Below are 25,248 nucleotides of genomic sequence, written 5' to 3' on the forward strand. Positions count from 1 at the left end.
AAAGTAACCCAGTGAGGAAACGAAATAAGGAAATGAAGTACAAGAGAAGTTTAAGAACAATAATAACATTAAAAATGAATCTTTCATATACAAACTATAAAAACCGCAAAATAACAAGAGGAAGAGAAACAAGATAGAATGGTGTGCCCGAGTCTACCCTCAAGCCAAAGATCTCTAACCCATTGCAGCATTTTTAATGTTTTTGTCTTTCTTAGACGTTGAAGTGTATAACATCTCTTAGATTTTTGGGTGCTACTATAGCGTGATTCCTACCCTCATTTTCTGTTCCTACATCAATATGGGGATTCAAATCTACTGGAAGGTGATTTCTACCAAGCAAACAACCAAATAATATAATATTCCCCTTCCAAGGTGTTATTACGAAAGTAACACCCCAATTAAGCGTTACCAAACCAACTAAACAAGCAAGCAGTGTAAACAAAACGACCATTTTACCTAACCTAACCTAAAGTGGGTTTTATGGATTTTTCAGCATGTTCTATAGATTATAATAGATAAAAATAGTGTCAAAAAGTATGTTTTATCTATCCTCGTTTGGTAGGAATCACCTCATACCCGAAAAATAGGGTAGGAATCACATTAGAGTAGAATCCGGATGGTAGGAATCGCACTATAGTAGAATCCGGATGGTAGGAATCGCACCATAGTAGAATCCGGATGGTAGGAATCGCACCATAGTAGAATCCGGATGGTAGGAATCGCACCATAGTAGAATCCGGATGGTAGGAATCGCACCATAGTAGAATCCGGATGGTAGGAATCGCACCATAGTAGAATCCGGATGGTAGGAATCGCACCATAGTAGAATCCGGATGGTAGGAATCGCACCATAGTAGAATCCGGATGGTAGGAATCGCACCATAGTAGAATCCGGATGGTAGGAATTGCACCATAGTAGAATCCGGATGGTAGGAATCGCACCATAGTAGAATCCGGATGGTAGGAATCGCACTATAGTAGAATCCGGATGGTAGGAATCACACTATAGTAGCACCGATTTTTGTTTACTTGAAAGTGGCGACGATACAACCTCTTAATAACTGATTTTTTTTTCTTTTTTTATAGTCAAAGAGTACAGCGTCCTTCTATGTTTTTTTCTAGTTTTTATTTTTTTTATTTTTATCAACACAAACGAATAAGTTTTCATTATCCTATGTGATCCTGGTGGTATTATAGTTGTCTTAATACTAGCAGTAATAAACAGATTTCATGTCAGTATTGAGAACATTAATGACAAGATTCATTACCTCTAGATTACCTTTAACAACAACAACTATAATAATAATAATAACAATAATAATAATAATAATAGTAATAATAATAATAATAGTGAGATAGAATTATACTACAGTGGGTCGACCCGCCACACGGGCCAGCAAATAGAAAATTATCCCATCTGTTTATATAAACCCGAAAGTTTTGACGAGATCCTGGTTCCCAATTCTGCTAAATCGCAACTTTCAGGAACGTTGTCGCCTTTGTTATGGCTGTTGAACAGCGCACGCACGCGCACACACTGACTATAACATCTTCACTTCCTTCCAAACATAAACAAAATGTTATGATAAGCTTAATGTATAAGGCTAGTTACAACTCAAAGAGTTATGGAAAGAATTATGATAGGATTAACACTGAGCGACAGATGAAGAGCAACATTGAGGATATTCTAACAACATATAAGAAAAGAAATGGACATGGCAGCACACATAATAAGAGTGACAGATAATAGAAGGACATAAAGAATAGGAGAATGGGACCCTAGAAATTGCAAGAGAATCAAGGGAAGGAAGAGAAGACGATGCATTGACGAGTTAAGAAAATGTGCTGATATAGACTAGCATAAAGAATGGAGGAAAAAGAATAAAAATGTTTCCCTAGAGATTGAAAAGAAACAGGGGACGGAAGAGAAGACGATGGATTAACGATCAAAGAAAATGTGCGGGTATAGACTGGCATAGAAAAACCATAAACAGACGGGAGTGGAAGGACATATCTGAGGCCTTTGTCCTGCTGTGAATTAGCAATGGCTAAGGATGTGTATATATATATATATATATATATATATATATATATATATATTTATATATATACATATATATACATATATATTTATATATATACATATATATACATATATATATATATATTTATATATATATGCATATATATACATATATATACATATATGTATGTATATACATATACATATATATATATATATATATATATATATATATATATACATATATATATATGTATATATATATGCATATATATATATGCATATATATATATATATGCATATATATATATACATATATTCATATATGTATACACACACACACACACATATATATATATATATATATATATATATGTATGTTTATATATATGTATGTATATATATGTATGTATATATATATATATATATATATTATTAAATGAAACTTAATTTTAAATAGAAAACATGTATAGCCTACTGTTTGATAAATAACCTAATTTTTGTTACAGATTGTTGACGACTGCGACAAATTTTATATTAATTATTAGAAAGATAATCTCCATGTTAATTATCATGCTCTGCTTACGCTACCTCCTTTCTGAATTTTCAAGCTCTGTGGAATATGAGAGAGCAAGAACCTTATTACTTCGTCCTTTTTTTTATATAGATTATATGCTTGGGAGCGGCTGTCATCCGTAACAAGTGTTAGAAAGATGAGTCACCCTCAGTACCCACGTGGGTCGAGGTGGTTGAGGCAGCCAGTTAAAACGCTGAGTAGAGAGGACAGAACCTCCGGCATGTTGCTAACACTAGCCGGCCAGTACTGGGAACTTCTGATGACTCAACCCGGAGTTGGAGGAACGTTCTTCGTCTCTTGTTTTGTTTCAGTTTCAGGTTTGATTTTTTCTTCTTCTTTGTATCTTAGACGCTGTTTATATCATGCGAATTTTAATGTTAGCATTAAGTTTATTATCCAAATCGTTATGAAGAAACGACATTCAAAACAACGAAGTAAAGAACATTTGTTTATTTTGATGAGTAACTTGCATCGCCGCTAGTAAGCTGTTCAACACACCCTGTCGACATCACACCCACAGATTACAATAATCGTATTAATTATAATTTATTATGGTGTTTGTTTACCATGCCCCAACTGCTGTGTCTAATTCCAATATTTAAGAGTATGAAGTTTCATGAAGGCAGTTGTGAATTATTTCGTGTTTACTGTATTTATTGTTAATCATGTTGAGATTAAGAGGAGCTCTTGAGTGGTTGTAAATACGCCTGCAGACGCATGCGATGTATTTGTATCGGTAGTTTCACTGCGTAATGTCAATAGACGAAAGTACTAACGCTTATCAAGTTATTACATTTTTCCTTTCGTAACTTACCACAGAGACACACTGTGTGTGTATGTATGTATAATATATATATATATATATATATATATATATATATATATATATATATATATAAAGAAAAATCTCGATAAAAGGGCCTTTGGCATCTAGGGAGCGCAAGACCTTTTGCAAAAAATGAGTTTATCGCTCTGTGTTTGTTAAAGTACTGACGTGCTGCTGATGAGTCTTTTATATAGGCGTGTGAAGAGATTAGAATGAATGTGACAGTGACTGTCGTTTGTTTACCCCGGAGTCACCTCCTGTCAGGGAAATTGCTTCTGCCTCTATGAATAAAGGGCCTAAAATATGAAGCAATATTAAGTAAAGGAATGATATAATAGGATAAGAGTATTTGGATAACAATTAGATACTGAACTCAAAAACCTAGTTTCAAGCAGTATCCTTATTTGATATAGATAACTTTTTTTTTTTGCCTTTCTCCCAAGAAGGAACTCTGCCTTTCTCCTAAGAGGGAACTTTCTTTGCCTTTCCCCCAAGAGGGAACTCTGCCTTTCCCCTAAGAGGGAACTTTCTTTGCCTTTCCCCCAAGAGGGAACTCTGCCTTTCTCCTAAGAGGGAACTTTCTTTGCCTTTCCCCTATGACGAAACTTTCTTTGACTTTTCCCCCAAGAGGGAACTCGGCCTTTCTTCTAACAGGGAACTTTCTTTGCCTTTCCCCCAAGAGGGAACTTTCTTTACCTTTCCCCCAAGAGGAAACTTTCTTTGCCTTTCCCCCTAGAGGGAACTCTACCTTTCCCCTGAGAGGGAACTCTACCTTTCCCCTGAGAGGGAACTCTCTTTGCCTTTTCCATAAGAGGGAATCCTCTTTGCTTTCCCCTTAACAGGAAACCGTCTTTGCCTTTCCCTTAAGAGGGAACTGTCTTTGCCTTTCCCCCAAGGGGGAACTCTCTTTGCCTTTCCCTTAAGAGGGAACTCTCTTTGCCTTTCCCTTAAGAGGGAACCGTCTTTGCCTTTTCCCTTAAGAGGGAACTGTCTTTGCCTTTCCCCCAAGGGGGAACTCTGCCTTTCCCCTAAGAGGGAACTTTCTTTGCCTTTCCCCTAAGAAGGAACACTCTTTACCTTTCCCCTAAGAAGGAACACTCTTTACCTTTCCCTTAAGAAGGAACTTTCTTTGCCTTTCCCTTAAGAGGGAAGTCTCTTTGACTTTCCCTTAAGCGGGAACTCTCTTTGCCTTTCCCTTAAGAGTGAACTTTCTTTGCCTTTCCCTTAAGAGAGAACTCTGCCTTTCCCCCCAAGAGGGAGAGTGCATAGCAAGTGGTGCCAGAAGGGAACCTTCAATTTCTCAATTGTTAGCCCAATTCCCTTGTTAACTTCAATGTGAATAAGTTAATGCACTCATCAAATCAATAAGACCAAATTGATTTTAACAGAGCCTGGTCTTTGCAATCATCTTTTTATAAAGGTGGCCATTTGAGTAGATATATGTCCAAACTATTCCGTATTTAAAATATGCATGTTCACGTGTTGCCGGCAGGTCATTGACCTTACATAAGGAAATAAAGCACAAGTGTTTCTTTTTCAGTAGTTTGTAATTACTGAACATGGGTTTGGGTTGGATAAATCACACACTAAGTAGATCGTGCTGAAGGAATAGAGTGGCTTAATGAATATCAATTTGATTGTGGTAGTCTATTGGAAACGTCTCCTCTGGTAATGGTTGGATGGGGATTTGAGACCCGTTCAAGCTTGACAGTTTCTTGTAGAGTCTGCAACCTCACCAACCTTGTGAGCTAGGGATGGGGGTTTTGGGGGAGCCTGCTGAATCATCAGTAGCCATAGCCTGGCCCTCCCTGGCCCTAGCTTAATGAAGAAGGGTTTGATCATATGAATCCATGGTCAGCCTCAAGGACTGTTGTCATTTCCGACCTTTAAAATGTTTGGTCTCCAGTTGTTAGTAAGATCACACAATTCGTAAATTCTTCTAGTATTGTCGAATTAGTGGTTTGTCGTGATAATGAGGTTTGCTTGACCTTTGGGTATCTTCTTACCAAAAATGATTTAGTTAATAATCTACTGACTTTACGAAACAAATAAATAGCGAAACAACTCCTTGGTCTACACTTTGATCACTGAATAATACAAAATTAAAGTTTCGGAGAAAAGGAAACTGACAACAAGTGTTTCTGCCCCAACTTTTAGCCACCACACTGGGTTTCGAGTCCCGCTCAGACTCGTTAGTTTCTTTGGTCGCCGCAACCTCACCATCCTTGTGAGGTAAGGACGTGTTTTGGGTAAGCCTATAGTTCGAGCTGCTGAGTCATCGGCAGCAATTGCCTGTCCCTCTTTGATCCTAGCTTGGTTGGAGAGGGGGCCTTGGGCGCTGATCATATGTATGTATTGTCAGTCTCTAGGGCATTGTCCTGTTTGATAGGGCAATGTCACTGTATAGCCTCTACCATTCATGAGCGGAATTTAAACCTAATTTAAACCTACTTTACGAGTGTTCATTCTTCCATCTTAGCTGTGCAACCTCTTTCACAGTGCAACTGCCGGGTTTCCGGCCAGTCGTATACCTTGGCGCACTGAATGGCTTCCCTAGTCTCAGCCTTATGGTCCCAAATGCCAAAAGTCTAATCCAAACTCGAAGCAAGGAGGTTTAAACCACCTTGACTCGGAGCATGATTATCATTAAAGTAGGTCAAGGACAGACGCTGCTCTCCACCCAGATCTTTTCTAGGACAATGTACTATTTAGGTGTGATTCTCGATTTCTAATTTAATTTTGAGGAACACGTCCGCACTGTTTCTTCTCTAACTGAAAAAACGGTCATATTTAGATAATCTTTTAAGTTTTTAGTGATCAAATCTCTCCCGAGGAAATGTTTTAATTCTTTCACTCTACCATGATTTGAATATTTTTCTCCTGTCTGGTCTCCATCTTCTGGACTGATCTTAATTTGTTAAGACAATTTCTCATCCCTGATCTACTATAGATATTAATCTCTGGCACCTTCGTTCATTTACCTCATTGTGAATGTTGCAATAGATTTGTCATAATTCTGATCATCCTGTACATTCAAATTGCCCCTGACTGTACTATCCAGTAAGTACTACTAGATGTACAGTTAAGGCTGAATACTACACACATATACTAGAAGTTTAATTCCAATTGTTGCCAAATTGTAGAATGATCTTCCTAATCTGGTGGTTGAATTTGTTGGAACTTCAAACATGAGAGTCTCGTTTTATAGTTTATGAATTATCTATTTAATGTTGTTGCCTTTCTTTATATATTTTATATTTTAGAGTGTTTATATTTTCATAGTTTATTCTTTACCTGTCTATTTCTTCTCTAATAATAATAATGATAATAATAGTAATAATAATAATCATCATCATCATCTTGTATTGTAAAATTAATTGTTTTGTTAACCATTGTTATTACAGATTTTTTCAAGAATGTAATTTCTTTATGGAAATTAAAAGAATTATAGGCTAACTTATTTGCTCTATGAATGAGAATGCAGATATTGTTCATTTTATATCTAAAATTACATTCACTTGACAAGAATTAAACCGAGACCAGCGGAAGTGGGTTTTCTATAGAGCCAAAAATTATTTCAAGTGACGTTCTCCTTCGTTCTCTTCTTCCATAATGAATTTCATATGTATATGTCGAGTTCAAGTGACAAGGTGCAGTCGTAATCTATAGAATAATATAGTAAAGAAGGTGGGTCCATGAAGTGTAAGAGAAGAAATATGTCTTCTCTTTTATAGCAACGCCTAAAAACTACTTTGAATTTATAACAACCGAGGAAACAGCTACTATCTAAAAGCGAGGTGGTCTTGTACAACTGTCCAACTAGGATAGAATATGCCTTTAATATTTAGATTGGTTTAAGATTTGCATCACCCAGTGACTGAGGCACGAGTTCTAGATGTAGGCCTATCAGCAAGTCGTAGGTTTTACATAGAGCTACAAAAGAAAATTTGATAACTGTAAATAGCGAATCTGATAGAAATGGAAACGTGATTTGATAATTGTTTGGTGCTAGGGAAACTAAGTATACCGAAACAATACAGAAAATTGTACGTATTATCGACATAGTTATATTTATTTGGTTATATTGTAGTTTATTACAGGGTAATGTAACCGAAGGAAAAAGCTGCTTTTTTTCTATAGAAAAAGGTCCGTTCTCTTAGAAAATGACACTCATTCCTGTCGGAAATTAATAGTTTCAGAAATATATAAAACTTTACCATTTATTTTCCTTAAGTTTTTTACTTTTTTGCGAATAAACTGTGAAATACCAAATTGTTTGGTTTAGAATTGATTTGATTCTTATAATGACATTCCATGCGAGACAATACCTCAATGAAATTATAATTTTGAATAGTGGAAAAATTCGTCGTTTGTTTACTTTCGGGTATTACAAGGTAGAACATTACAGTTCGTCAATCGTCAGCTGGTTTTGAAATCTAAAAAACAATTGACAACACTTCCCTAGTTTGGTAGTTTCGAAGTGAAATGGGGGACGTAAACTATATGAAACCACTTGACTTATTTAAAAACAAGGAACTGGTAACAGTTTGCGCTCCAATGGTCCGGTATTCCAAGTAAGTTGAAAGATACTGTACACCATCTCATAGGGAAATCTAGCATAACCTAGCCATCGCCTCACATTGAATTGGGATTTCTATTGACAGAGATCTGCTTGGTTGTGGCAATTATGGTTTAGGTAGGTATAGACTAGGTTTTATTGCAGTGTATGTAGTTGGTACTGATGGGAAGTTAATCCTGACCTGCTAAAATCTAACCTGACAATACTTCCTTTTTGGGGAGCCTTTGTATATCAGCGGCCAGTTCCTCATGCATTGATTAAAAATAGACCTAAACTTTCTCCCCTAACCTAACCTACAAGCCGTGTCCTTACCTATATACCTAAAGGCCCCTGCAACTCCCCTTACACTGCCGTATTCAAAGTTAGCCATAATAATACATACAGGTGGCCGCTATCCTACTTGCACCACCTTTTTGGCATATACAGCACAGTACATTTTTCTGTTCTGTTGGCTCTCTCGTTAATCCTGGTAAATACATGCTATTATAAGGGGTGCATGTATGAAAGTTGCCACTTCTATGTATGATGATGTCTGACTTAGAATACGGCAGTGTAAGGGGGATCGCAGGTCCCCCCCCCCTCCATTAGGTAAGTAGGTAAGGCCACGGCTTGATGTCCATCTTTTATGTACACGGGAGGAACTGGCTGCTGATAAACAAAGGCTCCTATTTCAATTTCTGCCCAAAAACATGAACCCTGTATTATTCCTGCTCATTATCTTGGGTTATATCCATTTCTGACCTTGAATATTGTGGCAAACCACCCAGTCATGAGTTGTCCTACCCCAAGTGGGAAACTGGTGTTTTGGGTAGGGAAACACCAAAGTAGTGTAATTTACAGTAATAGGATTCGTCAGAAATGTATAATAAATTTAAGATAGCAGTTGGAAGAATATTGTTTACATAAGTGTTGTGAAATTAAAGTATCAAAATGCATTATATCCCTCAAATGGTTTTTTATCTGATGTGGCTTGCTTCTCTTATAAAGAAAAGTTAACTTGTTGCTCCTCTCTTCTGGCAAGCAATACACGGATGTGTTGCACATGCCATCCGCTTGGGTCAGAAAGCATCATAATTTCTTATAATTTAGGTTGCGTCCTTCAAATAGTCAGCTCGGCTGTATTTTGCTTTGCTCTCAAATAAACTACAGTATATCTAATTGCTCATCTGTTCGTGCATGTGGTATTTGGATGAGCTGCAAATTCCAATCTTTTGGGTCATTATTTTGGATATATTTTTTACTTCCAGACAAGCAACAATAACAATATACTGAATGGAGAGTCCTTTTAAACATAACCAATGAGTGAAATATGTGAAGTTAACCCTATTGAATTCCCTTGTGGAAGAATACTTCTTGCGATGGTAGTCATGCTGAATCTGAAGCGGAAAGGAAAAAAAGCCTCTCATAAAATGTCTGGGAAGTAACGCACAAATATTTAGGAAATATTCATTGGATGAAAAAAAAACCAGCTAATGATTCTTACAAAAGATAAAGCTGATAAAAGCAAATGAAAGTAATGCATACGCAATAACCAACAATCAATCTCTTAAAAGTAAACAATGACCGTATAAAATGAAATTGTGTTCACATTTTCGTCGACTGTTACGTAAGTTATACCTCAGGACCCATTTGTCATACAGAGAAAAAGGCTAAAATAGCTAACACACTTCTATTTATAGCAAATTCCAGTTTTGTTGGAAATTAAAATATCATATTTGAACCTTGGTGTGCGCCAGCAGCCTCCCGCGCGCACCAGCTGCCAGCTCCCTTCCGCGTGCGCCAGCAGCCTCCCGTGCGCACCAGCTGCCAGCTCCCTTCCGCGTGCGCCAGCAGCCTTCCCCGGGCGCCAGCAGCCTACAGCCTCCCCCTGCCAGCAGCCTGCAGCCTCCCCCCGCCAGCAGCCTGCAGCCTCCCGCCGCCAGCAGCTTGCAGCCTGCAGCCTCCCGCCGCCAGCAGCCTGCAGCCTCCCGCCGCCAGCAGCCTGCAGCCTCCCTCCGCCAGCAGCCTGCAGCCTCCCGCCCTCCGCGCCAGCAGCCTCCCGCCCTCCGCGCCAGCAGCCAGCAGCCAACAGTCTTTAGCACGCACCCAGCAGCCTTCCGGGCCCGCCAGCAGCCTTCCGCGAGCGCCAGCAATGTTCCACGTCCGTGCCAGCGCTCTCCCCTGTGTGCTCGCCAGCACTCTCCCCTGTGCGCTCGCCAGCGCTCTCCCACGAGCGCTCGCCAGCGCTCTCCTACGGGCGAGTTCTCCTCCGCCATCGCGTGCCCAGGCACCCGCCCTTGCGTGCCCAGGCACCCGCCCTTGCGTGCCCAGGCACCCGCCCTTGCGTGCCCAGTCGCGCACTTCTGCGCATTCTAGGGAGACTGCACAAAACCCTATACAGTGCCTTATTGCGCGCCAGCGCTCTCCTGCACACTTGTGCTCTCAGATTCAGCACTCTCCTGCTCACTTGCGCTCTCAGATCCAGCGCTAGCCTATGTGCCAGCTCTTCACAAAAAGCCAGTGCTTGCCTGTTCGCCAGCGCTCTTCTGCGATCTCAGATCCAGCGGTCTCGGATCTAATGCGCCAGCTCTTGCAAAAGAGCCAGCACTCACCTGCGCACCAGTGCTAGAAGATCCAATGCTCGCCAATGCGCCAGCTCTTGCCAAAAGAGCCAGCGCTCAACTGTGCATCAGTGCTTGCCTGCTCTCCTGCGCTCTTCTGCGAATTCACGGAAAACTGCGCTTCAGCAGAAACTGAGCACCAGCATCATCCTGTGTGCCATTGCTCCAATACTCTACTGCACACTCGCGCAATAGGCAAAAAGAATGAAAACTTTTTGACAGGTCATCATTGCCCCATTCCTCTCCCCGCAAACGCATAACAGCATGGCCGTTGGGAAGAGAGGGAAGAGGCTTCAGAGAAGGGTTCAAGATCCCGAAGATTCCATCTTTCAAGGGGTATCAAATGCATCTACCATCGGTCGAGACTCCTCACAGGGAACCCTTGGTCCCTTTCTATTCAGGAGTTTTTTCTTGACAGTACCACCGTCAGCAAACAAAAACTAATCAACCGATTGATCGCTAGATCACTGTTTGCTGATCGCTAGCTCGCTGATCACCAGATCGCCAACTCATCTCTCTCTGATCATTGACCTCTAGTCTCTGCAATTGCTAACGATCTCCGATTGCTAGCGTGCCGATCGCCGATTGCTAGTCAATAACCAGTCATCAGCTAGCTGATCACTAGATCGCCGATGGTCAGCTCATCTTTCTTCGATCATCGACCTCAGCTCGCTGATCTCTGACCAGCCAATTGTCAGCTTCCTGATCTCTGACCAGCCAATCGTCAGCTTGCTGGTCTTTAGCTCACTGATCACCGGTCCGGGATCGATCGCTGATCATCAATGGCTTACCATCACCAACTGACTTTCATTAATCCATTCTGCTGTCTCTCAGGGCTCTCCAAGCAGATTACCAACTCATTTATCGCCAACTGTCCTTGGCTAACTGACCAAACAGCCTTCATCTGCCTGTCGGTTACCATCTTCGACTCATAGATTGCCGATTCACCAGTCATCGACAATTCGCCAGCAGTTTGTGACTCGGACTTACTAGTCAACCTCTGCCCATGGTTCCCTAGATCAGAAGGCATACAACACACTTCTCGCTACTTGCCGTTCGCCATCACACCAATCCATTAAAGTGATCGGCAAACGATCAACAACCCTCATCAGCGGCTTGTCGACTACTTGCGACTACTTGCGAGCATTCTTCACCTGCACAGTAACCACAATACCCAGCCATTAACCATTGATTAACATTCACCAGACTGATGCTGCTCTAAGGAAAAGCATCAATCCCATCAGGGCGCATGGTAGGGTTAAGCGTTGCCTTACTTCTATCAGTTGAAGAAGTTCTCTCCCAGGGAAGAATCCATACACGGTGTCGCGTCCCATCCTTTATGCCACGAGTCAAGACCCCAGTGTCAGCAATCTCCCATGCAAAAGGAGCTGTCCCTTTGGGTCGATGTCCGCACCTTGTTGGAGTTTGGACAAGGGCTAAGACCTCAGGTCTTCATTTGTATGCTAGACTTAAAGGATGCATACTTCCAGGTCCAAACCATCCATCTAGGAAGGATTGAAGATTCAATCTAGACAAACAAGAAACACCAGTTCAGGGCACTGTGCTTCGGTCTTTCCAGTACTCCCATCCGGGTGTCACAGGATCGGCTTCTGTCTCCTCCGTTTCTGGATGACTGACTGGCCTTAGCAGAGTCGGTGGCAACTTTGCATTCGCACCGGAACTTCTGAAGTCTTTTTACCAAGATCCAGTGATCAAGGTAAACCTGGAGAAGTCTTCCCTACTTCCCTCTCAGAAGACTGGTGTATCTTGGAATGATTCTAGACACCAATCTCCACAAAACCTTCTCATCAAAGACAGGCGTAGAGAAGTCACAAGACCCTTTCTCAAAACGAGAAGAACTCGCAGCCCAGAGTGACTGGAGTCCGATTGGAGTCAGGCCTTCGATCCCTTAGACATTCTGACCCCCATGGGACCAGAAGTTTGGACGAACCTCAAGGGATGGATGTCAGTCGAGAATCTACGGAGTGGTATAACTTTCTTATCCTTCCCCCACCCCTCGGACTTGATGCTGTGCTTAGACAGTACCTTCACTTAAATCTCTTGAGAGATGAAGGCCAACTTTCCGGTCCTTCAACAGCCTCGTCAGTTCCTAATGGGCCATTCAGTGATGTGATGAGTAACAACACCACACACCACATAGAGGCTCATATCGACAAGCAAGATGGAACTTGCTCGCAGTTTCTTCCCATTTAGCAGTATAAATACTAAAATGGGCCAAAGTGGGTTTGGTACCACTATCAGCCCGCTTCATTCCACACTAGAGGAATGTGTTCGCCGACAATCTGTACGCAACATCTCAGATAAGGTGTACCGATTGATCTTTGGATCACCTTGTAGCCGATAAAGTCCCCACTTTACGGGGTTCTCTAACTAGGGATCTGTTCGCAACGCCCCTGAACCTCAGGCTTCCGCTGCTCCCCAGTCCTAGCCCCCAAGGCTTTCTGGCAAGAAGCATGCCAACAACAGTGGGTACAACAATGACGTTTACGTCTTGTCCTTGTTTTGTCTGGAGTAGGGTACTCAAGAAGGCTAGAACATTGGTAAGCCTCTCAAGGGCTCTCATAGCTCTGCTATGGCATTACGCTGAACGGTTTCCAAACCTTCTGCAGCTCCTAATAGAGCCTCCAAGAGAACCCTCTTTACATCACAGACAATCACACTTCGACATCTACCACAAGCTTTAGCTTTGCTATGATTGTACGCCTGGAGACTACCCAGTACCTCCTCTTTCACTGAGGCTTTTTGCAATAAGTTGCAAAAAGGTTGTCTAAATATCTGAGGAATTCCTCAACATCAGTCTACCAGTCAGTATAACGTCTTCTGTGGTTGGTGTCATGGGAAAGCATATTTTTCCACTTGATACCTCTATTCCAGCAATAGCGGAATCCTTGAGTATATGCAGGAGGAAAAGACCCCCCTTTTCGGTTTCAACAGGTAAAGACGATCACTCGACCTTGAGCCTCGCCTTCAAACTGAAAGGAAGGGACATCCTCTCATCGCTAGATCTTTCCTAACTCATACGTACTTACTGTATAACGTGCCTTTTCCCAGTCGGAATTGAGACCTTCCTCTTGGAACAGGGTTCAAGTTCTCCGGTTTCCAAGGAGACCCCCTTATGTTCCACTTCACCAGGTAACAAATTTTCACCTGGTTTAGAAGACAGTGTTCCTTCACACTTTGACAGCAGCCATACGAGTCAAGGAACTTCATGGTCTCTCTTTCGACATCGCCCATTAATGAGAAGGGTGAAAGGCAACGTTCAGTTTCGTCCCCGAGTATGTCACCAGATACAGTCTCCAGAGGTGACGGATCCTACACAAATCTCCACTCGGTAACTGACGATCCAGATCATCTGTTACTGTACCCGATGTAAGGTTGTGTAAGAGAACGGCAACAGCCCACCCGGGTCCCTTCTCTTGTCATCAGCACTGGGAGAGACAAAAGAGGATCACCAAAACATCATCTCTGCTGGATTCACAGAGTCATCAATTACGGCCTGAATCCAGATCCTCGTCCAACATGTCGACTCACAATGTCAGGGGCATAGCTATGCCCCTGGCCCTTTCAAGCAGATTACTCTGTGACGCAGGTTTTTCAAGCAAGGGTGTGAATGCTCCAGGTGACTTTCAAAACTTCACAACCTTTCTCCTGCAAGACGTGACCTACAAGAACTCGATACGATCTCTATCGGTCCTTTGGTGGCTGCACAACAGCTGGGTGTATACCTCAAGCTCCTTATTGGACAAGTAGCAGAAGGTTGAGGGCACTGTTACCCGGTTTAGTCTGCGTGAATGAAAAGATTTGACTGGCTCTTATTTTTTTCTTCATCCTCCCCTCTCTTGGGGAAAGCAGCATCCTGGGTTCTCTGCATAAGCTGACCTAAAGCCACTGCAGGTAAACCATGCTCCCTTTTGTACCTAGTATTAAGCTAATACTGTTGCGTCCCCATACCCTGGTGAGGTGGTATTGGGAAAGCCTTGGTTACAACAGTTTTTCCTACAAAAAGACTCTGAATAACTTTACCTAGACGGTCACACTTCTAAATATCTCATCACAGCTTGTGTAGGCTGCGGACCTTGCGTAGTAAGGTTTTAGCGAGGCGCAGGGACTCCTTATTTGGAATACATACTCGGATAAGGAGCCCCCGGGTAAAGCCAAAAGCCAGATTGGCAGGGACGTCTACCCTTCCTAATGGGCGAGTCACCTCTAAATAAATAGCATATGTTTGTATTCCAGTTACAGAACAAATGACACTCGTAGATAATTTGTATTTTTCTTAACAATACAAACCTTAGCTATTTATACAAACTTGCCCGCCAGCTCTATCCCCCCTGAAGTCTTACCTTCAAACAAAGTGAGCTAAATCACTGGTATGTGAGTAGGAGTGGTAACAAGCAACCACCCCCTCGCTAACTAGCGGTGTGGGTAGTTAACCCTCGCTAAATTTTAATTGGTTGTCATTTCAGCTTCGCAGAAAGTAATACCCCTAAATAAATAGCTAAGGTTTGTATCGTTAGCAAAATTACAAATTACCATATAACAAATACCGTAAATATATGCCAGTTATAGAATGAAATAATTGGTTCATAAGGTTGTTAACTTATCATTTGTTACATTTATGGAATATAGTTGGCATTATTAATAGATAGAGTAATGGGTAATGCAAATAATTAGCCTACAGGTATGTTATCTCATTGAGGTTTTATATCACTGTCAGATTTAGGACTCTATTATTTTGTTAACAAAACAGTTGCAGTTATGGTTTATTTTTCTTATGAAAATGTATGATGTGTGGTTTACCCTTTAAAACAAGCTTGTTACTTATGCAATTGATGGTAGTTTCTACATAAATGCCTTCTTCTAAATGTAGGCCTTTGGTTGCTGAATCTCTTAATGGAGACTTAGCTAAAATTAGAGCATGCTGTAAATTATGGGGGTTGAGGTTCAACGCTAACATGACTCGAAGTATGATTGTTAGCTGGTAAAGAACACTGGATCCTCCCTACCCAGATGTTTTCATTCAAAATGTCAACTACATACAGCTCCTTTAAAACCCTGGGTGTCATTATTGACTATAAATTTGCTTTTGAAAAACATCCAATCTTTTTCTTCTTCAATTGCAAATAAGCAATAATTCCATTTGTGAAATCCGAGAATAAAGTGAACACCTTTTTGTAAGATTAGCAGTTTAATGTACTGTACATGATGAGAATGAAGTCTAATTCATACAAATGGATTCAAAAGTTGAAAACTTTCAAAATTATGACCCATAGTAGTTCTTAACTACAAGAGTGAATTGAGTAAAGTTAGTTTGTACCAAATTTGCATTTTAGTAAAGAGTGAAGTTAGAAGTATATAGATGAGTTTTAGGTATCTTTGACTTAGATGACAGATGTAACATCACACTACTCTATCCCAAGATGATGCCTTAATTTTTCACATTTTATTATACAGCAGTTGTAATGGATGTAAGCATTGGCCTCCCAAAAGCAAGTCTGTATAGCACATTTTGGCTCTTTTGGTAAATTTTACTAGTTTGTTTGAATTCGTGTCTAAGTTTTAAGGTACAATATTATCAGGTATTAAGGCAAGTAAATGTTTTTGTCTTTTCAGGCTTGCATTCAGGAGCTTGGTAAGGAAGTATGGGTGTGATCTTTGTTTCACACCCATGATAATATCAAATAGTTTTATCCAGTCAATCAAGGCAAGACATAGCGATTTTACAACTTGTAAAGGTAAGCAAACATTAGGGTGATTTTATTAAATCTTACCAGTCGGTCATATTGCTAATATCTCGAAAGGGATTTTTTCGACCTTAAAAATATTCTAGTGAAGCATTTTCTGTGCACAGAAATGTAGGAGTATTATTCTATTCACAGACTAAGAATAGCTAAGTAACCTTTAAAAGAATCGGAAAAAAAAAAAAGTTGAAGGTAAAGCTAATTCTATGGATAATGGAGTAAGATTACAATGAAACACCAGATTAGATATTAAAAATGCTTTAATTCCTACGCGGATACAAACTGAGTCATTCAAGTTGGTTACTCCTAATGTCGATTTTCTACAACCAGACAATTAAAAAACAAAAATGTGGTTTAATTGTAATCATAATAGGTTACTTAGCAACTCCACTGCTGGACAGCATTATATGTTGCTGAGGTGCAAGCTCCACTCTACTCCTGGTTGTCGTAACGTTATGAGATCTCCCCTCTGCTCATCTACGATCATGACTTCACTTGACACTGGATTACCTTTATAGTGCTTTTATATTTTATTATTAAATTGTGCTTATATCTAGTGTGTCTGGTGTCATGCATACCTGCCTTGACTGTGATCGTTGCCCTTGTTGCACTTTCATGAATCGGGTTAAGGTCAATCCATATTCATTTTGCCCCTCGAGCCTTGGCAGACGTTGTTCTGTGGAATCTTCAAGTGAGTATTGTAGGAATTGACCATCCTCTCAGTGTGAGAGAGATAGTTCCCGTCATAAGAAGCGAACTAAAAGGGATTGTTCCCCTTCCTCGTCTTCTTCTGGTGATAGTAAGAAGCATAGCATCTTTTCTTCAATGACTGATATCCCCCACCCTGCTCCTTCTTTTCTTAAGTCTTCTGAAGCTCTTGTTAAGGAGGATGATAGCCATGATTTAATTATTGATGATAATTTTGTGAACGTGTTATCACCTAACCATGTAACAAGTGATCACTAGTCACTGCTAGAGATGGATCCCTTGGCTATGGCCTCTGCGTTTCCAGTGCCCAATCCATTCCTAGTGTTCTTGGTCCCTGATTACAGTATTCTGATTTGCACAGCTCTCCCTCACCTCCCACTTGCATGTTGAGTGGTGAGCCCTTTATGGTGGAGTTTTTTGTGGGACAACTTTTCTCTTTCAGAGCTTTTGCTCATTGAAGAGTCTAAAGTTTCCCCGCGTTCCCGTACATGGACGACACACCATAGAGTCAAGATTGCCATCTCCCCCTGTATGGAGGCAGCCCTGGTGGAGGATCCATTTCCTTCTCCCACTCATATCTATGAGCCGGCCTTGCAGCATACACCCAGGGGTCCTCGGCACTGCTCTCCTCTTAAAAGTTCTCAGGACTTGTCCCAGAATACCCCATCAGTATTTTTGTTTCTTCCTCTTCCAAGCAAACTGCACGGAAGCTGACTGTAACAACTAAGAGTTCTTTAATTTTCGTTTGGTGCTGTGGGCTCTGAAGAGCTGGTGTCCTCAAACATCCATTCCCCCTGCAACCTTGTTGTTGGTACCCCAGGAGGTAGTAACAGACCTCCAATGGTGATTCAGACAAGAGAACCTGTTAGCAGGAACACCCCTACAGGCCTCTCCCCTGGATTTCCTTCTGTTCTCGAATGCTTCATGCCAAGGGTCGGGTGCTCGCCTGCGTAGAGAGCAGATTTCAGGCCTGTGGTCTCACGAGGACAAGGCCTTTCATATCTATTACCTGGAAATTAAAGCGGCATATCTAGTGCTACTCCATTTCATGGAGACTCTCAAAGGTCACTGTATGGTGCTGATGAGCTACAACTCCACAGTAGTGATCTACATCTCCAAACAAGGAGGCTCAATCTCCCTCATGCTATTCCAACTAGCAGTAGAGATACATCGTTGGGCACAGACCAATGCGGTGTCCCTCTCAGTGAGATTACTTCCCGGGAAGAGGAATGTCGTTGTCGAGTTTTTGAGTTGACCAGGGATGACAGTTGGTTCTGAATGGTCTTTGCTTTCTCTAGTAAAAAAGTTTCTTTTGACTTTGTGGGGTTCCCAGTCACTTGACATGTTCACCACTCGCCTTAATTCCAAGCTCCCGGTGTATTGCTATCCAGTCCCTGACGCAATAGCAGCGATGGAGGACACTTTTCAGCACCCATGTGACGGACTGAAGTTTCATGCCTTTCCGCCGTTCTGTCTGATTTGTCAGGTCTTGAACTGAATCCAAGCATCGCGAGAGGTCAAGAGTAACACTATGGTTGGTGTCGTAAGTGGAATATTGCTCCACTAGAAGCTGCTGATTGAGCCAGGTTTTCAGACTAAAAGGGCTTGATATTTCATAGTCATGGGAACTCTCCGCTCTCATTAGAGGCTATGAACAGACTTTCCCTCCTTGTGAACTCAAGCCTTCCTCTTGGAATGTGACGAAGGTTCTTAGGTCCCAGAAGATGATCCCCCTATGAGCTGAGCCCATGCATAAAGCTGTGGACGGGGATCTCACCCTAAAGACTGTCTTTTTCCTTGCCTTAGCATCAGCTATGAGGGTTAGTGAATTACATGGTCTGTCTTACCTTGTTGTATTCCAAAGGGAGGAAAGAGCTATATTTTTTCTTCGTTCATGAGTTTGCGGCTAAGGAAAAAATCTGGCTATTACTGATTTTAGATTTGACTATCATGATATTATCTCTCAAAAAGGTAACTGATGATCTGGATAATCTCTTACTCTGTCCCATAAGAGCAGTCAGAAAGTATCTAAAGAGAACTGCCTCTTTTAGACTTAAAATTCCAAACTTTTGATCACAGGCCGCTCCGAAAAGAAAATTTCTAAGAATACCATATGTTTTTGGTTGTGTGAAGCAGTTATGATAAGGTACAAATCCTCAGGTGAAGCGTTTCCAGGTCTTCCTCATAGAGAACATGATGTATGTGGTCTTACTGCAACCTTAGTGTTCCGCAAGAACCACTCTGTAGCCAAAGTTCCTAGTGCAGGTATCTGGAGAAGGCAGAATACCTTTATAGGTTACTACCTGAAAAATTGTACTCTCAGATCCTGCATTATAAGGGAATGAAATGTGGACAAAGCGTGAATATATTGTACTCGTAAGATGGATCCTGGAGTCTTTGCTCAATCACACCCTAATGCTGCTGAGAATTAAAAGTTCTTTATTATGAATTTATATATCTCTTTTATTGATGTTTTGATGCTAATTCTCATATAGCTTCATCTGCATCTTAGTCTAAACCTAAATTGCATACACCACAATCTTGCCTTTCATGTGCATAAAGCCTAGTTTTACTATTGTGGTTATCCTAGTGCAAGTGAATCCCTCTTAACAGAGATATCTCCCCATCTAAGGAAGACCCTTTTAAATGACTTTGTAATTTCTATATGAAGGAATAAACTACAAATTTTAGAATTTTTATTTTTCCTAGCTATACAAACCTGAATATTTAAGCAAAGGTCCCGCCTCAACCACCCCACAAGTCTTTGACCAGGAAAGAGGGGAGCTTGCATCACAGCTGCATGTAATGCTACCCAACAGTGTATTTGCCAGGTAAGCTAGTACTGTACAGTGATAACTGGACCCTGTTTTTTTCTTTTTTGTCTGGCTTTAGAAAATGGACATTAGTAGTAACCCGTTTAGATAAACTCGGTTTTGTATAACCCATTTAAATGACTCAGGTTTTATAGCTCGGAAAAATAAAAATTTTAAAATTTGTAGTTTTAGTTCCAGGTATAGTAATGAAAGCTCAAAACTGTGCTTATATTTAGAGAGCAATGTGTTAAATAATCAAACTTCATACGGCACATTTGTGAATTTGAAGTAAACTCAATAGCCAGGATACTGTATTTATAAAAAAAACCTTAGTAATTGGGATATTTCTTGTCATTTTCGTTATAGAAATTTATTCAAATCGATATTTCAGAGGACCGTCCTTTAATTGTCCAGTTTGCAGCTAATAGTGGTGAAGAATTGGCTGATGCTTCTAGATTAGTAGCTCCGTGAGTATTGTTTAATTGGTCTTGCTTTATAGCTATTATGAATGGAAAAAAAGTATTAATTTCTCCTAATTATATAGTGGTATTGTCATGTGGGAATAGTAAATTGTTTTGCAACAATCCCATCATTCTCTACTTCCTGGGTATATGACTCATTTTTGAAAGCATGACTTCTTTCTTTATAATTACCATTTGCTAGAATTTTATAAGAATGACTTAACTTTTTTTCTAAAAGGTACTGAAAAAATTAGTGTTACAAATGTTGTTCTACACATGTAATTTGCAGATTTTTCTATTGGATGTTTACTAATATGGTAATGATACACTAGTTGGATACTGTAAAGTTACTGTTTGTGACTTTTCCTTAGAATTTACGAGTTTGCCTAAAACTTGTGCGCATATTGAGGTACCATATATTTTCACCGATACGATGAATAGCAAGTCTCAAAAAAATCCCTCCCCAAATATGTGATTGTCTTACATATCTGATCTGAAAGGAGTGTCTTGAATTCAGTGGCTTAATGAAAGGCAATCGCATACGCTAAAGTATACTCGCGTAGCCTAGCCTAGTACTAGATATTTTTCATTCAAAATTTATGTATGGAAAGTTGTATTTATAGTAATATTCATTAAATTTAATTTTATTGTAAGATATAGAAAAATTAGAAGTCTATTATAAACCTGCCTAATACACTGGTACCTATCAAGATATGTAACAGCTAATTGAATTACACAATTTGTTCAACTTGTTTGGTGCATTTTATTTATACTACAAATCTATTTATAATGTTCAGTATTGGTATATAAATAGTACAGCGCTCTACTGATAGCTGTTTTGTTGAGAAGCAATATTATTTGAAGCAAAGAGTGCCTTGTACATTCTATAAATCTCGGAGTGTCTTTTGCTTTCCATTCCGAATATGGATTTTGGCTTTGTCGTTATGTACTGTACTGTACATATTATTGGTTTGGGGTTGGTTGTGATTGGTGGTGAATTTTTGTCCAGTAACTACTGTACTGTATTAGTTAAGTTGTTTGAAACCTCTGAACAAGTTCATGGACTTGAGTGGTACCTTGGAGATTGTACATATTTCATTCCAAACAGTTTTCCAACCAAGTAAATTTTCACTATATGAATGAATGGAAATTGCTTAAATAGATCCTGCACCCAAGGATGCTCCTATTATGGGCCAGATTTTAGTCAACAATATTTAAATAATAGCATACCAAAAAGAAGAGGAGGTATGATTAATAAAATACCCTGCCCTACATTGATAATTAATTCCAGGAGACCCAATATAAGTTGATTTTTAACATAAGTCCAATTTTTACTTTATAAATTGACTTACGTTTTCCCTATGTACATAGTGAACATGAAAAAGTACCTACAACCTGCTATCATTTTATAAAAACCTAATACCTACAGTAATTATCTTCCATATGAAGTACAGTACAGTAGTGTATAGTACAGCACTTCATTGTTATTGTACTTGTATGATGTAGGGATCGATGTAAGTTCGGGTAGAATGGCATTACGTGGATTTTATTTTTTATCCAATACTTAAGGAAGAGCGATGGAACATCGAAACTAACATATGTTGAACCAAGGTAAAGAGGAGTACAGTGCAGTACTATTTCATGAATATGGAATAAATGAACATTGAACTTTACTTTACTTTTAGTAAGGAGAGTTTCAAGTAGTGAGGAGTAGATGTTAGTGTGTCTTAGGAGAGGATTCTCCTGCTATAAAGATCATGGCCACACCATGAGTCTTGTAAATGGCGCTCCTCTCAAATGCTCTCAAGATTGTCACGATCTCGATCACCCCGTCCCGGCGATAAGTGCTCTCGGGCCTCACGGCTAAGAGCGTGCTCTAGCAGAAGATCTCGGTCTCGGTCTTCATCTACAGTACCAGGGATTGTAGAAAGGAAACTGTATCGTCATCCTCATGATCACAGTCGGTAAAGACCAAAATAGACCAGTCTGCCTGACATTGCCCTTCTCCCTCTAAGGAATCTTTGGCTGAAGTGGCTAGATTCATTTGGAGAAGGCATCCACCCTTTGGTTCCCCAGGTCCAAGAGAAAGGCAGATTGATTTAAAGATTGTTATTTTTTTGTTATTTTTAAATCATGGTGCTCCTAAATTTTTATTGCTGGAATGAGTCTCTGTAAGACGTGTGTTTATGTATGCTATAATGCAGCGTATTAAGGCCTCTTGATTTGTTGCTAGTTAAGTGGTTCTCTTATTTACAGATATTGTGATGGCATTGATTTGAATTGCGGATGTCCTCAGCGTTGGGCAATGGCTGAAGGTTATGGGGCATGTCTCATCCATAAGCCTGAATTGGTTGCTGACATGATCCGTCAAACTCGAAATTTGGTGTCTGATCCAGATTTTACGGTTTCTATCAAAATTAGGATACATAACGATTATAGGTAAATATGTTCCGATAGATAAAACCTTTTAGTTTAAATTATGAAATAAATACTCATAAGACATGTATTGTGCAAAATAAATATTTCTTTAAATTTGTAACTTTAAGGAAAGGCAAAAGTAATAAAATTTAAAGGAATATTTGGAAGCTGAATCTTTTATTTTATATTTTATTTTTGGTACTGATTCAGAAAGAGTACTTTCATTATTAGATAGTTTATGGTTTTGTTGCAAAGGTAATTTTGATCTTGATAATTTATTACATAGTTTTTCTCATTTACTACATGTGTGTTCTATCTCATTTTGTGGTCAAGGCAGCTTAGTAAAAAATCATGGTTACTTTTTGTAAGCCAGTTTGCTACCACACCAGATAAAAGATTGATAGGTAATTCTATAACCGTGATTATCGCTAAAGAGATACTGGTGTGACTTCATTTAAAGTTAAACAAAATTTCTGTATGATCATCATTAAATAAGTTTATGTATTATAGATTATAGTACAGTATTTAAAAGAGTAGAGCAAGAGGATATGTTCTGAAATAGTATTGAAAGTTTAAACTAACAAAACTAAAGAAATTGACAACTTATCAGGAAGACACCAGAGGGAAAACATGGAAATAAAAAATACGAAATCAATAACTTTGGCTTAAGGAATACAGTACCACAAAGAGTAGTCTATTATCTGTGTTTAGCAAGGCATTTCAATATTGTATGTACAGTAAAGTATATCCTAAATATAGATAGTGTGCGATTTTAGTTTTCATTTGGCTTTCCAGTTGATTGTTAAAGCCCATAGCTTGTGGGTTCATTCCGGCCACAAACACGTATAATCTAAGGTGTATTCCAGTTGTTCCATTGCTGTACAGTAATGGCAATCAATTTTTTAAAATGTATTTGCAGTCATCTCATGAGAGAAAAGTTATCATATGAAATCCCTTGAAGTATGAATGTGTAAAGCTAGGCATTCTGTTTACATACTGTATAGTACATTACATCCCAGAAAATAGATTAAAAAAAAAAAGGAATGATTTATTTTTAGGCTATCAGTTCAGTTGATAATGCTTTGAGTTTTCTATATTCCAGAAAAACTGTAGAATTTGCAAGGCAAATGGAATCCGCTGGTGTGTCTTTCATCACTGTACATGGAAGGACTCAGGAACAACGAACTGAACCAGTTTGTCTGGACGCTATTGGGGAAATAAAAAGTGTTGTACATATACCTGTTGTGGCAAATGGAGATGTTAGAACAATGGAAGATGCTGTTAGAATACAAGAATGTACTGGAGTAGATGGTAAGATTTTTTTCTGTACAATGGTAGTGTGTTAATGTTTGTATTATTTTATCAAGGTGTCATAATGGAGAGAGCACAAACCATTTCTTTATAAATAGCATTTAGGATCCCCTTAGATAATCAGATGTGAACTTGCTGTATCATTTCTGTAGTTTATTTTTAGTTTCTCTGTTGTATCTCTTTTTGCAATACTACACTAAATAAATTGTATTTTTTCATTAATATATATCAGGGAGGAAATATTTGTTTAATATCTATTGTCACTAAAGATGTGTTGGCCTTCATACCATCTGCTTATTTTTTTTATGATGCGTCGACATGTACAGACACTTATCCATAGTGTTCTTAACTACTGTAGATTGAATCAGCTTGAGGTACAAAGGTTATCTAATTTCCTGCCTTTGAAACTAATAAATAAAATTTTAGCAATTTTTTTTTATCAACAAACTTGCCATTTATGGCCCACGGGCATGTTGTCGGATGGCTTTGAAACGGGAATATTTTCCTAATTTAATTTTTATTTTCCATGATAAAGAATATCATCTTTTATTGAAAAAAACTGTACTCTTTTTATTTAGTCTTGGCTCAAAAGATTCTTTTTGTCCCTGTGATTTTCCTTTATCAGAATCTTTTTATTTCTCTGTTCATATCTTACCTGACCCCGTTCTTTACAGGTGTAATGTCGGCAAGAGGGATCTTGGACAACCCAGCCATGTATGCAGGTTATGATTCCACACCTATTGAATGTGTGAAGGACTGGGTCAGTATAGCTCTCTCTACTGGAACTCACTTCAGCTGCTTTCATCATCATCTGATATACATGCTTAATAAGACACTAACACGTGCAGATAAGAAATATTTCAATGTTTTAAGTAGTATCCCTGGAGTTTTGAATTACTTGAGTGAAAAATATATGATTGACTTTACTTAGCATACTAGTATTCTTATTAAAATCTGCATTATTTTTAGCCATATCTGTATCCCCAAATATTCTTGGTTGCATTTAAGGGTAAATTGCAATGAACTGGAATGTAAAAAATGTAAAAAAGACCCCCCTTTTGAAAATTTTCTGAGATGCCAAATTTATGAATGATGATATTTGAACTGGGGTATTCTTACCTGTAAAGCTGTTATCCTAAGAGATACATGGTAACTGGAAAAAAAAAAATT

General features: G+C 39.4%; 1 protein-coding gene across 3 annotated transcripts in view; it reads left to right on the forward strand.

The window, feature by feature from the left end:
- Nucleotides 1-25,042, forward strand: part of Dus4 (Dihydrouridine synthase 4) — a 37,665-nt gene extending 12,623 nt beyond the window's left edge. The window contains exons 1-6 of one of the 3 annotated variants that reach the window (XM_068346869.1): nucleotides 7,820-8,000; nucleotides 16,240-16,361; nucleotides 20,280-20,355; nucleotides 22,606-22,788; nucleotides 23,870-24,078; nucleotides 24,753-25,042. In XM_068346869.1, coding sequence (XP_068202970.1) covers nucleotides 7,912-8,000; nucleotides 16,240-16,361; nucleotides 20,280-20,355; nucleotides 22,606-22,788; nucleotides 23,870-24,078; nucleotides 24,753-25,009 — 936 coding nt within the window. In that variant the 5' untranslated portion in view covers nucleotides 7,820-7,911 and the 3' untranslated portion in view covers nucleotides 25,010-25,042. Of the gene's footprint in view, nucleotides 1-7,819; nucleotides 8,123-16,239; nucleotides 16,362-20,279; nucleotides 20,356-22,605; nucleotides 22,789-23,869; nucleotides 24,079-24,752 lie in introns of those variants that run through there. The other 2 variants (XM_068346870.1, XM_068346871.1) reach the window with 2 other exon arrangements.
- Nucleotides 25,043-25,248: the final 206 nt, after the last annotated feature.

The sequence above is a fragment of the Palaemon carinicauda genome, chromosome 23 (genome assembly GCF_036898095.1).
Source record: "Palaemon carinicauda isolate YSFRI2023 chromosome 23, ASM3689809v2, whole genome shotgun sequence".
Classification (NCBI taxonomy): domain Eukaryota; kingdom Metazoa; phylum Arthropoda; class Malacostraca; order Decapoda; family Palaemonidae; genus Palaemon; species Palaemon carinicauda.